The sequence below is a fragment of the Centruroides sculpturatus genome, unplaced genomic scaffold, assembly GCF_000671375.1.
Source record: "Centruroides sculpturatus isolate CEXI.00-Female unplaced genomic scaffold, Cexi_2.0 scaffold334, whole genome shotgun sequence".
In the NCBI taxonomy this organism is placed as follows: Eukaryota; Metazoa; Arthropoda; class Arachnida; order Scorpiones; family Buthidae; genus Centruroides; species Centruroides sculpturatus.
In genome coordinates, this window is record NW_019384688.1 from 510025 (window position 1) to 524578 (window position 14554).

At 30.9% G+C, this 14554-nt stretch overlaps 1 protein-coding gene across 1 annotated transcript in view; it reads right to left on the reverse strand.

Moving 5' to 3' along the window:
- Positions 1-4477: 4477 nt before the first annotated feature.
- LOC111627113 (GATA zinc finger domain-containing protein 14-like) overlaps positions 4478-14554 on the reverse strand; it is a 40582-nt gene continuing 30505 nt past the window's right edge. The window contains exon 7 of the mRNA XM_023370670.1: positions 4478-4837. Coding sequence (XP_023226438.1) covers positions 4765-4837 — 73 coding nt within the window. The 3' untranslated portion in view covers positions 4478-4764. The remainder of the gene's footprint in view (positions 4838-14554) is intronic.

Sequence of the window (14554 nt, forward strand, 5' to 3'; positions counted from 1 at the left end):
TAAACCAATGATCTATAGGTTTGTTTACTTCCACAGATTCTCCAGCACCTGACAGATGCTGTCCCCATGTCAAATTTTATTTTTACTTTTTTTAAAATTAATTTGAGAAATGCTACTACCTCAAAATGTGCCACTCAAAGCTTATACTTACTTTGTTAGTGCCTATGGCTAGCCCTGTCTACATACTTGCTAACTTGCACTGTTTAATTCATGTTGTGTGCAAGGTTTATTAGTAAACAACAAACTTACTGGGGAGTCTGTTACCAGTGTGCTTCTTGGAAAAAAACAGTGTTACAAACATTTTCGAGGAGCATATAGCCAGCACACAATGTACCATTGCAAGCAATAATGCTATTGACAGCTTGCAGGCGAGAGTTAAACACTTTTCCAATACAAAGCTAGCTAAACACCTGGAGTTAAGGAATATAATGATCGATTCTCCAGATACCCCTAGGATCTTTGCCTTCGCAAAAATCCACAAACCTAGACAACAGCTACGACCAGTTATTGATAAAGCTAGAGCACCAACCATTAAATTGGAGAAGCTCATACATATGCTACTTTTGCCCCACTTAGAAGGATAGACATATGCTCTGACCCACCCAGCAGACCTCAAGGAAATATCAGCGCCTTTTATCTTCATAATGATTTTAGACTTCAAGTCACTTTGCCCGTCTATTAAACTCCCACCAGTATTTTGCGCCATCAGAGATGCACTTTTCAACTTCGTAAACAATAGCACTATGCACCAACAGATACTAGAATTGGCACATCTATTGTGTTATAACTCCTTTTTCCAATTCAATGGGGTTACATACAGCCAAGGAAGAGGAGTCCCGATGGGTAGCCCCATCGCAGGAGACCTCTGTGAGATAGTGGTCAGACAATTAGAATCTAGAATCATCCCTCAGCATTTACCTAACATCGTACAGGTAGGCCTCCTACAATGAGGTACCTTTACAACACGTTTTCACTCCAATGCAGTTGGAAAAATGCAGAAATTTTCTTACATCGCGGTTTATGGTATTTAGAAATGAATTATCTTTCACACAACAGAAAAATTGCAACGGATCATGTGATACGAACTGCAGTTTGGCATACAGAGCTAAATGTCCTTGAAAAAGCTGTTTGTTGACGTTGGCGTGTTGTTCCCTTGAAAGTTTCAGGGGAAGACCAGTTTCTAGACAGATGTGCATCAGTTTCCGTAAACACTGAAATATATCACTAAATTTTCAATCATTTATACTGTTTCAATAAGTGGGAACTGCAGAAATGGTCCAAAATACAGTATAAACTTCTATTGGGTGTATATTTTTAACAACATAGTGAGAAAAGTTATTTTTTGCGATTTTTACTGTCCACAAAACTGATTGAAAAAATTTTAGCCATAACAATGCCAAATGAAAAAAAAGGATTGTCGTTAAAAAAGAAATTTATAACTCTTCAAAGATAGAAATTTTGGATCAAATTAAAAATCAAGAGCGGATAGCTGATAGTAGGCATTTTGATTTAGATGAGTTGACTATTCGGCCGATTAAGCAATCAGGAGAAAAAATTAGAAATTTGGTTGCATCTGGATCATCTATTCTTGCGAAAAATGTTGCTAGTCCGAGAGCACCTATAATGTAAAAAATAGAACAAGTGCTAATATTATGGGTAGAAGATATGAACAAGAAATGGTTGCCTTTAAATAAAACTGCACTTAAACACAAAGCCTTAAAAATATTTGATTATTTATAACAAATGGGACAGTCGTCAGCTGCAGTAGCATAGTGTGGGTGTAGCATAGTGGGGCAGAGGAAAATTTCGCTGCCCCCTATTTAGGTATCTCAATTTAAAAAACTAAAATTCAATTTCGTCACAGAATAAGTAATGAACAATTCCGTGCTCATTTCAATCGGTCCGAATCGTAGGTGCGACAAAAATATGAAATGAAATGGTTCAAATTTTTACAAGATATTATTATTATTTATTGTGAAATTTTGCCGCCCCCTAAAAGTGCCGCCCGGGGTGGGCTGCCCCTGCTGCTCCCACTACACTACGCCACTGGTCAGCTGATGAAACCAGTGTTAAATTCGTGGCTACCAATGGCTGGTTTGAAAAATTCAAAAAACGCCATTCAAACGTTAAGTTTTTCTCTTTTTAGAACTGAATCCCAGTTTTTGTATTGAGTTGGTGTCTCCTACAACGCGATTTCCCACAACACGGTATTTTCAAGGAATGTATCTACCACGTTGTAGGAGGCCTACCTGTACTATATAAAAGATACATAGATGATATTCTCATCTTATGGAGGTAAAAGCCAGACATATCAGCGTTCGTCGATTCATTCAATGATAACCCTTATGGCTTGGCCATAGAGATAGACCAAGCTCACACTTCTGAGGTCCATTTCCAAGACATTAGCATCAAGTTCGAGCAAACAGCAACCTACACGGAAGTTTACCGTAAACCGGGGGCAGAACATCTCTATATACCGGTAGGATCATGTGACCATCACCACTATAAAATGGCAGCCTTCAATGTCTTAATTAAGAGGGCATACACACACTTGTCTTCTCAGATAACTCTCCAAGCCAAACTAAGGCATATTGAACATATAGCCAAGGACTATGGTTACCCTGTGATCACAAGTAAATTGATCTGCAGATGGCACTGCCGACAACTAGACCCCAACCAGGCAGCCAACGAAGTTCCACCTACCATCATCCTGGTAACACACAATCAGTACCTTAAATCATTATACAATGTGATAGCTAAGAAAAAGAATATTCGTATCGCCTATATAAGGTGTGCTACAATTTTTGATATTTTACAGAATGGAAAAGACACCCCCAACAAAGAACGACTCCTGGGGGTGTACACCATCCCAATTATGAACCATAGATGGGACAGAAGCCTGGTCTATGTAGGATCCACCAAGCACTCGCTGGAAGTGAGAATTAAAGAACACACAGTGGATATTCTACATGCAAGGCCCACCACTGCTCTTGTTATCTATGCCCAGATCCAGAAGTAGAACCATTGTTCAAATAAGCCAAAGTGATCCACACTACACAATACGTACACCATCTTAGATGGCTAGAGGCTCTTTACATCTGTATGGCTACACTTAAAGATGATAACTGCATTAATCATAAAGATAAAATCACCCTGTCAACTGCATGGCAGGCGCTTGTAGACAAGAACTTACAATAATCTACAGCCGTTAAAGGGGCACATGCCTGAATGACGATATCGATATCCACATGATAGAATTCTGAATGGTGTTCCAATTTGACTTTAATTTGAATTGCATTCGTTTAACAATCATTAGTTACCTGAAGAAGAACTTACAAGTTCAAAAACGTTCATAACACTCTGTTGTTTCCAAGAAGCACACCAATAACAGGCTCCCTGGTATATTTTTGTTTACTTTACTCTGGTGTAGTATCATTCTTGTTTAAGGTTTATTAGTTCTACATTCCTCATCAGCACCGGTCACCACAAGAGCCAGTGACTACATGGGTAGTTTGAGCCATTAGTCTTAGAGTTGTTTTAAGACTGTTAAGTGTTGACAAAGATAGTCTTGTCTTCCAAGAGAGCAGCAAGAGTCAGTTATGTAATGCTATCTGTAAACCACAGTCACTATCTAATGGTCTTAACAAATGAATGTAGATATAGAAAAAGTCTCTTATGGTTGAGAAAAGAAAAAATTCTTATGTTGCTAAAAATATGAAAACTATCAGTTCTGATTAAAAGTCACTCACTCATATAGATATGAATTTAATATCTATATGAATGAGTGACTTTTACACTTACATATAAATGAGTTTCAACTGTTAAAAGATGGATACTAATATCTGGTCCAGCAAGACTGTGAATTCCTCTTGCTGGACCAAATATTAGTGCACATTCCTGGCTGTATCACTGTAACACATGAGATAAGATGTTTTTAAGCTGTATAAAAGATGCTGACAAGCAGAAAGCAACAGATCAACATCAAACTCACTTAACAGACTTCTTTTATTAATATTTTATTATCTTTTAAGCAAGTCAAAATGTATTGTTTATATCTCATTAACGTAGTGCTAATTTCCATAACTTAAAATTTCATTAACTCAAAATTCTTCTTTATTCCTTCTATTTTGAGTTATTGAGAGTCAACTGTATTAAATTGCAAAAAAATTAGCTTGTTTGGTGCCTGAAATATGATATTTTTCAGAAAAAAATAAAACAAGTTAAATTTTCAATAAATTTATTTATATTTAAAACATGTATAGTTTATATTTATCATTACACTAAAAATGTTTGTTACATTAGATAATTAGCATTCAGATTATTTTAACATAGAGTAATAAATTATAAATAAAATTTTCATAACATTTTATTGATTAAAATTCAATATTAAATAAACAAACAGATGATTCTATAATACTGACATAACAATCAATTTTTTAATTATAAATTAATAATAAAAATAATAGTAATAGGATTTTTGTAATTAAATCAATCATACATTAAAAATTAAAAATGCTAATTTATCCAATTTGTCCATAGTAATTAAAATTAGAAAATATTTATATATTAAAAGTAGTTCTCACAACTTCTCATGTTTATACATTCATTTTCACATGAATAATTAAATATATATATTTAAATTATTAATATAATAGAATAAGATTATGAATAAATTAACTATAGAGTAATTTAATTAATAATTTATTAAAGTTGGTTCTCTTTTTTGATCATGAAGAAAAATTATAAATTTGTTACATTAAGTTTTCAAATTATTGACTTTTCATAAATTAAAATATTCAGATCTGAATTATGAAGTGGCAGTTCTATTTTCTTTCTCCTTTAAACAAAAAGAAAAAATTTTTTTAATGGAAAAATACATTTGCAAAATTATTTTTTTGTTATGTTCTTCATAAAAACTACACTAAAATTCATAAAAGCATGTACAACATATAGAATTTGAAATTAAAAACAGGTTGATCTTATGTTTTTCAAGTTAAAATTTTGGGACAAATTATTATAATTGTACAGTGTAATTGTAAACTCTACTAGTAAACTTGATTTAATCTTTTCATATTAAAATGAGAAAAGTGTATTTACTAGTTAAAATTCATAAGTTTAATAGAAACACCAAAAATTACAGTGAAAATGGGTTCACGACTCATCTCTTTTTACATCTCAGGATTGCAAAATGTACTTTAAGAACACCTGCTGTTTTGCTTTATTCTGAGATTCTCATCAGCCTCAATATGCAAATAAGGTGATAAAAATCCCTCTAGAGATGATACAATTATAAAAATTATAATACAGTAGAGCGTCGTTTATCCGAAGGTCGGTTATCCGAAGGAATTCCAGTCGACAAATTTAAATTTTCACCAGTGCTGTGGCGCTGTAATCTTTGGCTATGTCTTCGGCTACTCAAATATTTTACGTTTTTGATACTAAATTAACTTCTGAAGTATAATTTTTTATTGTTTTTATATTTTTCAATATATTTATTTTGTTCGTATAAAATAAAAAAATAATTTTTAACGATACAATAGTCTTCGTTAGGCTTAACATAGACGAAAATTCAACGTGAAGCGACATGCAACGGAGAAAAATTTCAACACGGGATAAATTAAAATATTTTTTTGTACATAATTGGTTATCCGAAAAATAAGTTATCCGAACAACCCCAGTCCCCAATTGATTCGGATAAACGACGCTCTATTGTAATTTAGTAGTTATATATTAACATCTAATTTTAGTGTTTATTTTGAATTTAAGAATTTTAATTAATATATTTACTAATGTTTGCAAAATTTATTGTTATTATGAACATAAAAAACTGAATTTCACAATGCACTTTTTTAATGTTTACGAATTAAAAATTGTGTGTATCAATTTTATTTTTGTAAATAAACATGTGTTGGGTCTATAATTAGTTACATATCTTCACAATCTAACACACAAAAAATATTGAATATGTTTTAAAAAAGAAATTAACCTTGTTTTAAAAATTTATTTTAAACATTCATCTTGAGTTTTCATTTCTAATTGAATAACATTTAAATTTTAAATAGTCACTCTTTTCTTTAAATATAACAAATATAAAATACTTTTGCTATGTTATTTAAGTATAACATGTTTCTCAAAGAATATATTTATTTCATACAGGAAATATTTGGATCAGTTACATCCAGTTTAACTTCATAAGAAATTAAGTTAAATACACTTTTAAACTTCTCGTAAACAACAACAAAACTCTATCAATCTCTAATAATACAGGATGTTTATAAATGAATGGTGCAGTTTAAAAAATTAATAATAAATCTATTTATTACTTTATATGGACAAACCTTACAGCATAAGAGTGGCAACTGTCCAAGTTTTTTATGCGCTACCTGCTCTTTGCTTGTCATGCTTAATAGTGTTCTTCACCAATGCTGGATTGGATGTGGTGCAACAGCAGATAACAACTTGCTCCCCTGGCCACCCTGTTTGCCAGATTTAACACCCTGCAATTTCTTTTTATGGGGTTTGTTAAAGACCAAGTTTATGTACCGTCAATGCCCATGTCCCTTGGGGAACTGTGTGATTGGATAAAGATGCACTGCAGACCATCATGGAGGACATGCTACACCACGTATGGGAAGAATTTGATTACCGTGTAGACGTGTGTCGTGTGACCATGGTTGCACATATTGAAGGATTGTGATTAATGCATAAAAAACTTGGACAGTTACCGCTGCTTATGCTGTATGGTTTGCCTATATAAGGTAATAAATAGATTTATTATTAATTTTTAAAACCGCACTATTCATTTATAAACACCCTGTATATATAAATTTCTTTAGATCTGGCTTCTTTATTTATATAATGTTTAACTAATCCTTTAACAAGATTATGTAGACAGACATTGATGAGATCACAAAAACATTGCATCAGATTAAAACTAAAGAATTCTGAAAGATCAAAAATTGAAAAATATTTTTTAGCCAATACTAATTTTAATTTAAAATTTTAAACTCATTCAAATTTTCAAACTTACTTTAAAGATTTATTTTATGAAGTATTGCCAAATGAAAGGAAAACTTGCAAGTAACCTAAGGAATTTGGCAATGTTTCAAGTCAAACTTGGAGCTATGAGTAAGTAGTGCACTACTTGCTCAAGCACAATCAGCTCACAGCATCACCAAATTTGGTTTGCAGTCAACAATCTTCTCATGCTATTTTATTTGTCAATTTTATTTAATTATCTAACAAATTGAAAATTGATGTAAAGGTTCTAGAAATATTAGATATTTAAATAACTATATTCCTCAAGAAACATTCTTTAAAATCTTTAAAAATTATTTTATACAGCAAACAAAGATTTTGAGTATAATGTAACAACACTTTTATTTACCAGTTTTAGTTTCAATGTCAAAATTATTTGTAAAAATTCATTTTTGTTATCTTTTATGGTTAATGTATGGTTTTTAACATTTTGAATAATATTTTATGCAATGTAATGTATTTGCTGTAAAAACTAAAAGTTTTCTACTTTAATAAAAACTTTTATAACATGTCTTAGCTAACTGGAAAGCAAAATTCGCTCTTCATAGCATGCAATTTTACATCTCAACTTTCAAACATTTTGCTTTCATATATACCTTATTTTCAGAAGCACATTAAATTCAAAAGTTTGGGACTGTCTATTTCAGATTTATTTTATAACTTTTCTTTAAAATTATATACACCTATCCTTCCCTCTTTTTGTCTGGTGGAAACACTTCAAAGAATGGCGTGTAAACAGTACAGCACATGCATCCTGTAGAAAAATGCTTGATAGGAGCCACAACTTCAATGGTGTGTAAAAGCAAGCAATTTACAAAAGAAACACAAGCTTTTTTTATTCTAACATCATTTATCGTTGACATTATTTCTACATAAATATAGTAAACACAAGGTTGCATAGGAAACAGAAAATGAACAAATAGTATTCTCTGATATATTAATACCTTCAGTACAGTACTGTGCTTTAAAAAATATAAATGAACTCTTAATTTCAAGGAAAACAGTAACTTTTTTAACAAAAGGTTAAATTTAAAAATTTTCAAACCAACTTTGATTTTTTTACACAAAAAAAAATTATGTAAAAAGAGGAATAGGTGNCATCAAACACCTGATGCTGAGAAACATTTATTAAACAAACATATTTTGTTTTATTTGATTATTTATTTTTAATTTAGCTAGTATTTTGTTTTAAATTTAAATGTAAAAGTATTCAAACGTTCTGTCGTTTAAATGTTAAGTTAAAATATGTTCAGATTTCAGTTGCATCTGAAGATGGCCTATCATATTGGGTCAAAAACATTAATGTTTGCTTAATAACCATTTCTCAGCATCAGGTGTTTGATGATTCATTAAGCATTTTTTAACATTAATATGTGTTTTTCTATTTAAGATTTTTTCAGAAATTGTAACTTCAGCAAATGATATTTTTATAATTTAATAATCTTTGGTTTGTCTTTATAAATGAAAATATACCAGTATTAGAAATGTTTTGCCTTCCTTTTGTTTTCCAAAGAAAAAAGAAATGTTTTGCCTTCCTTTTGTTTGGAAAACAAAAGGAAGGCAAAACATTTCTTTTTTCTTTGGAAAACAAAAGGAAGGCAAAACATTTCTAATACTGGTATATTTTCATTTATAAAGACAAACCAAAGATTATTAAATTATAAAAATATCATTTGCTGAAGTTACAATTTCTGAAAAAATCTTAAATAGAAAAACACATATTAATGTTAAAAAATGCTTAATGAATCATCAAACACCTGATGCTGAGAAATGGTTATTAAGCAAACATTAATGTTTTTGACCCAATATGATAGGCCATCTTCAGATGCAACTGAAATCTGAACATATTTTAACTTAACATTTAAACGACAGAACGTTTGAATACTTTTACATTTAAATTTAAAACAAAATACTAGCTAAATTAAAAATAAATAATCAAATAAAACAAAATATGTTTGTTTAATAAATGTTTCTCAGCATCAGGTGTTTGATGTTTCATTAAATATTCTAAAGAGGCTGAGTAGGATACATAGTTAGTTAAAGTGCTTTTATTTGCACACAATTATTGATATCCAAATATTACAGATGATATAAATCTGTTCCAAAAATCAACTTTCTGTTCAGTATGTTTAATTATAAAGTTTATCTTTCAAATGGAAGAAGAGCATCTATAATGTTTGCATTAGATCCTCTATAAAAAGTAGAAATCTTACTCATTAACTGTTTCTATCATACTTTTATAAATTTATCACAATTTGACAAATGTATAAATGCAAATAACTGATAATACTGCAGTTTCCACTTTGTGATTTCATTACTTTACATTGATTCATAATCCTAAATATGAGATCACATATTACACTTTTCATTTATTCTAAAATTATGCAAATTTAAGTTAAAAAAATATTGTGATTACTTTACATTGATTCATTAAATTCATACAATATTAAAAGATACATTGATTCATACAATATTAAAAGATTTCTTTTTTTTGTAGCAGTTATTTCTCATTCCATAAGAAAAATTTATATAGACAATTTACTCATCTTAAATTTAAATGCCTTTGTGTCCATAATTTTTTAATTTTTAAACTTAATAGATAAGTTTTAGTTGGCATTTTATTAGGACTTATTATACTGGATAACTGGTTCTGCAAATTAAGTAAACAAAGTCAGAAAAACAGTCTTTATTTATTACCTGAACACATACACGATATCTTTGTGTTTCAGACCTGTTGATCCCTCAGCAGGTCCAAAACAAAAAGATATTATGTATGTGTTCAGGTGATAAATAAAGACTGTTTTTCTGACTTTGTTTACTTAATTTGCAGAACCAGTTATCCAGTATAATAAGGACTTATTATACTGGATAACAGATAAGTCCTAGTTGACATTTTAAGTTTAAATTACTCATCTTAAAGTTTATATACTTTTAAGATTTATAAAAAAAATCAATTGTTCTTCAGAAATATTTTAACATAGGAGAACAAACTTTGTGTGTGTCAAAGGTATTGCATATTTCAAAAGGAGAAACAAATGAAAATTATTAACTGATAACAGTAACCATTAATAAAAATTTACCATTAATTGTACAGAAGTAAAAGATGTAGCTTTTTGTTGTGTTAACAAAAATTATAGCAACTGACGGAAGTACCCTGTGGTCTACATAAAAAAAAGCAAAGACCAAAGCCCACAAAATTAATTTACTAAAGAAAAAAAACTGATAATTCAGCTACATCAACTTAAAATATTGATGTTAAGAGTGATGTGTATTCTCAATCAAAAGTTTTTTCATATTTCAAGAAGACCATTGACTAATCTTTTCTTCCATTATAGTACAAATGATAGCACAAGACAATTCTATTTAGTAGATTTTGTACATCTGAAAATTTGCAAATATTGTTAATTGCAAAGGACTATATACATTCCTACATCTTCAAATATAATCAAGAAAACTGCAGATAAAATTAAGAATTGAGTAGCTGACAAAATATCACAACATAGCTATAAAGCATTTAATCTAACATTAGGTAAGCAGATGCCTGTTAAAAATCACAGATAGATGAAAGTTAATGTCCATTTAAGTGATGATAAATTTTGGAACCTTGGATTATTCCATAATCATAGATCTATGTCTACTGACAAGTATTTGTGAGAATCGGGGTTTAAGCATCTAAGCCTAAACCGTTTTCTGACAACGGGGAGGTGAGTCCCACTCACAGGGTCAGTGGATGGCAATTTAGGAGGGCGGAGTGGGAGGAAATCGAGTGGGAGGTTGCAGATAAGTCGATAAGGTGTTGATGGAGTACGAGTAAACACACATGATTAAGATATATATATATATATAAATTTAATTAGTATACACTATATAAAAGAAAGGTTACAAATAATAAGAATATTAATATCAAACCGAAATTACAATATTAGGTTAGTCGGATTATATCTCGGGTATTTCGACTGAGGATAGTCTCTGATCCTCCTTAATTAATATTATTTTCGGAATTAGCCCTAGTCCACCTGAAAGAAAAAAGAGAGTTCTACTTACTAAGTGGAAGATGGTAGAAATTAGCTTTTTCGTCCATTTGTCGGCGGTCAGCGTTGAAGGTAGTTAATCCGTTGCTTATTGCTATCTTGGAGGCCACACCGATAACTGGCCAGGAGCCCTCTTTATACCAAATTTGAGGGGTGAGAACTATGACATTACAAATGATTTATCCGCACACCTGTTAGTGTGTTGATGTTTGGATCTAGCTAGTTCGGACAACTGACATAGAGAAGTTTGTTCAATTTATTGATATTGGTGTCAAGATGATATGATTTTTTGATATAAATTTCTATAGGTCATCCATAAATTAACATTCAGCTGACAATAATTTCTTTAACTTGGTCAACTATCTAGATATTGTTTATATCAAACGTCGTGTTTGACTACAAATGAGACGATTTATTGCCGTAACCACATGTTAGGAACAACCAAAAAGGTGATAAGAAACATCTCTTATTCCCGTCTTGTTGATATCAACATCTGTAGAATTACCTATAAACAAATGGAGGAGATTTCATTTATTGATATTTTAACATTCCCCTTTTTTTTCTTATTCGAGGAGAGCGTCTCGGTCATTGACCACAGCGGTTCTCCTTTTTCCCTTTTCAGAGAAAATTCCGAGGTTTATACTGTTTTAAAACAGAAAAAAAGGGTTTCAGACCTTCACATATTTAATTTTCATTAAAAATAAATTAAAAGAATTTGATATTTATTTTAAAAATATTGTATCAATTACTACAGATTGAGCTTTCGTGTAATGACAAAAGTAGGAAAATTGATGAAAGCAATTCATCAGATTTTCCTTGTACATAGAATAGTTGACTAATCAAAGTACATTTACACTAAACATAATTTAGAAGAAATCAACAAAGACCAGGAGCCTGCTGAATTAATTTAAACAGCTGATCATGACCAATAACAATGAAAATAATGATATGCCTTGTACTACTACTACTACTACTACCACCACCACCACCACCACCTACTATCACTACTAAAGTATTGTCTAATGATTCTCAATTAAATTCTTTATAGAATTCAATTGAGAATCATTGAATTCTATAGAGAAATGCTATTGATTCTCAATTGAGAATCAATGGGAAGGATTTCAAATTAGAATCAAATATATAGTTGAGTTCTCTGATAGCAAAAATATTCATAGCAGTAAAACTATTCCACAAATCAACCCAAAACAATGATTATCTATGAATAAATGAAAATGACATTAAAAAAAATTTGGTAAAGAAATGTCATTAGCAATAGATTCTAATACTTATCGGAGTTGTTTATTGATTATGTTGAATTTTTTTTTTTCTTTGATGATTAAAAATTGTGTTAGTCTCATACAATAAATTTGAAATCAGATATTATCTTTACAGACAATGAGGCTACATTGTTAATACAATGCTAGCATTACAACTAGGGAATTCGATCCCGGTCCTTATTTCTAATCCTGGGATTTCGGGATTATACTTATTCAATCCCAGGATCCCGGGATTATTTCGGTATTGAGGGTTAATAAAAAATAAGAAAATCTTACAGAAATCAAAAATCAAAATTTAGACAAAAAATCAACGTATTTTACTGTGTACACCTAGTTAATTTAATCACTCTAACTAATCAGACTTACAGTCAGACTAACCAGACTTAAAATCACTGTCTTCATGTTAAATTTATTCTTTTTTAAGCATTACTGAGATCTCTTTAAACTCACATAAATTGAAAAAACCTTTATGTAACAAACTATGCAAATAAACGTTGAAAATTCACAAAAAATCTCTCTTAACATCGACTAAATAGACTACTTTCATATAACAACCTAGTAAGTAGGTAGTAAAGTAAGTTTCTTAGGAAAAAGTATTTAAAAATAATATTAATCAGTCACATTTTTCTTAAATATAAAGAAAACTAATCTAATAGGAACATTCTAATTTGAATTGCGAAAATATGGTCTGAGAAATAACAACGCATCCAGTGTCTCATCACCAAGTCTGCTTCTCAATTTGTTGCACATATATGCAGCTGCAGAGAAAACGCGTTTAGGTTGATGGAAGTTGGAGGAATCGTTAGTAAATACTTATAAGCTTCGAGGACACGGGGAGGTTGGAAGAAAACAGTCCGGTCGACACGGATCGGGATTGTAGAAGTAAAGGCTATAATCCCGATTGTTTCGATCATTGTAAGCATGTTTTTCAAAAAATAAACGCGTTAATTTTGTAAATTCGGTCTCTGTGTGAGCCTCTCAGCGTTCAGCAAACCACTACTCCGAAACGTAAAAAGACTTTCTCGCATCATCCTGACAGGTCGCGGGCAAGGCGAGGGTCATAACCTTTTCACCTAAGGTCGACTCCCCTAAGCGAGTGGCGTCAGGTCTATATTAACCACACTGGCAAAACAAGATGGCTGACACATTGACAGGTAAAATGCACTGAGTAGTGCTCTTGACTGCGCCAGAAAATCGATTGGCACCCGTGAAAATTCAAAAATACAAAAATGAAGTATATTACCAAGTAACCCAGTGAGAACTGCTTGCCTATCATTTTAGTTCAAAATACAAGAAGTTTTATTCCAAGCAAGCATCGCAAGCCCGCTAGGTTAATTTCTGCTGCTTGCTTGGAATAAAATTTCTTGTATTTTATATTAAAATGATAGGCAAGCAATTCTGTTAAAAGCACTGGCACTGAACGTTTCGCTTCATGCAGTCTATTTTGCAACTTTTTTTAAAATGATGTCAATCCCGAAAATCCCGGGATTAGGAAAACTTCATCCCGAAAATTTTGGGACTGAAAAGTGGTCGGGATCCCGGGATCCCGATTTTCGAGATCCCGGGATCAAATCCTCTAATTACAACCAATAAAAATTCCTGTAGATGTATTATGTTGTAAAAATGTTAATTTGCATGTCATTGATGTTATATTTAAATTTATGCTTGATGAACTAATAAATCAAAACACCTCTTTAAGTAATGAATTTAAAAATGCCCTTACATATTATATAAAACAACAACAAACTTCTTATTCTGATTTTATGATTTTGATCTCATGTACTCAAATAATGAAAACTATGGAATTTTTAATAAACTAACAAATCTATAATAAAGAAGATAATAATGGTTAATTGAACACATTTATAATAAAAAATGAAACAGAAAATACTACTTAACTATGTGAAATTAATGAAGCAAATCCAGATTCAAGTGTAATTTATACTCCTTTAACTTTGTGCATTCAATGCAGCATATAAGACCATGCAGAGAAGCCATACAGCCTTATTTCCCCCACCTATTTTTTTGATAATGTCCAGCCACTTACTCTTTGAGAATTTTAACTTGACAAAAACGTTTTCTGTATTAATTTTGAGACACTCTTTGACTTTGTAATTTGCACTATCAACTATAGAGTCAATAGTTACAAGCATTACTATTAAATATTTTTGTGAGACTGTTTTCTGAAAATAAACTAATTTAAACATA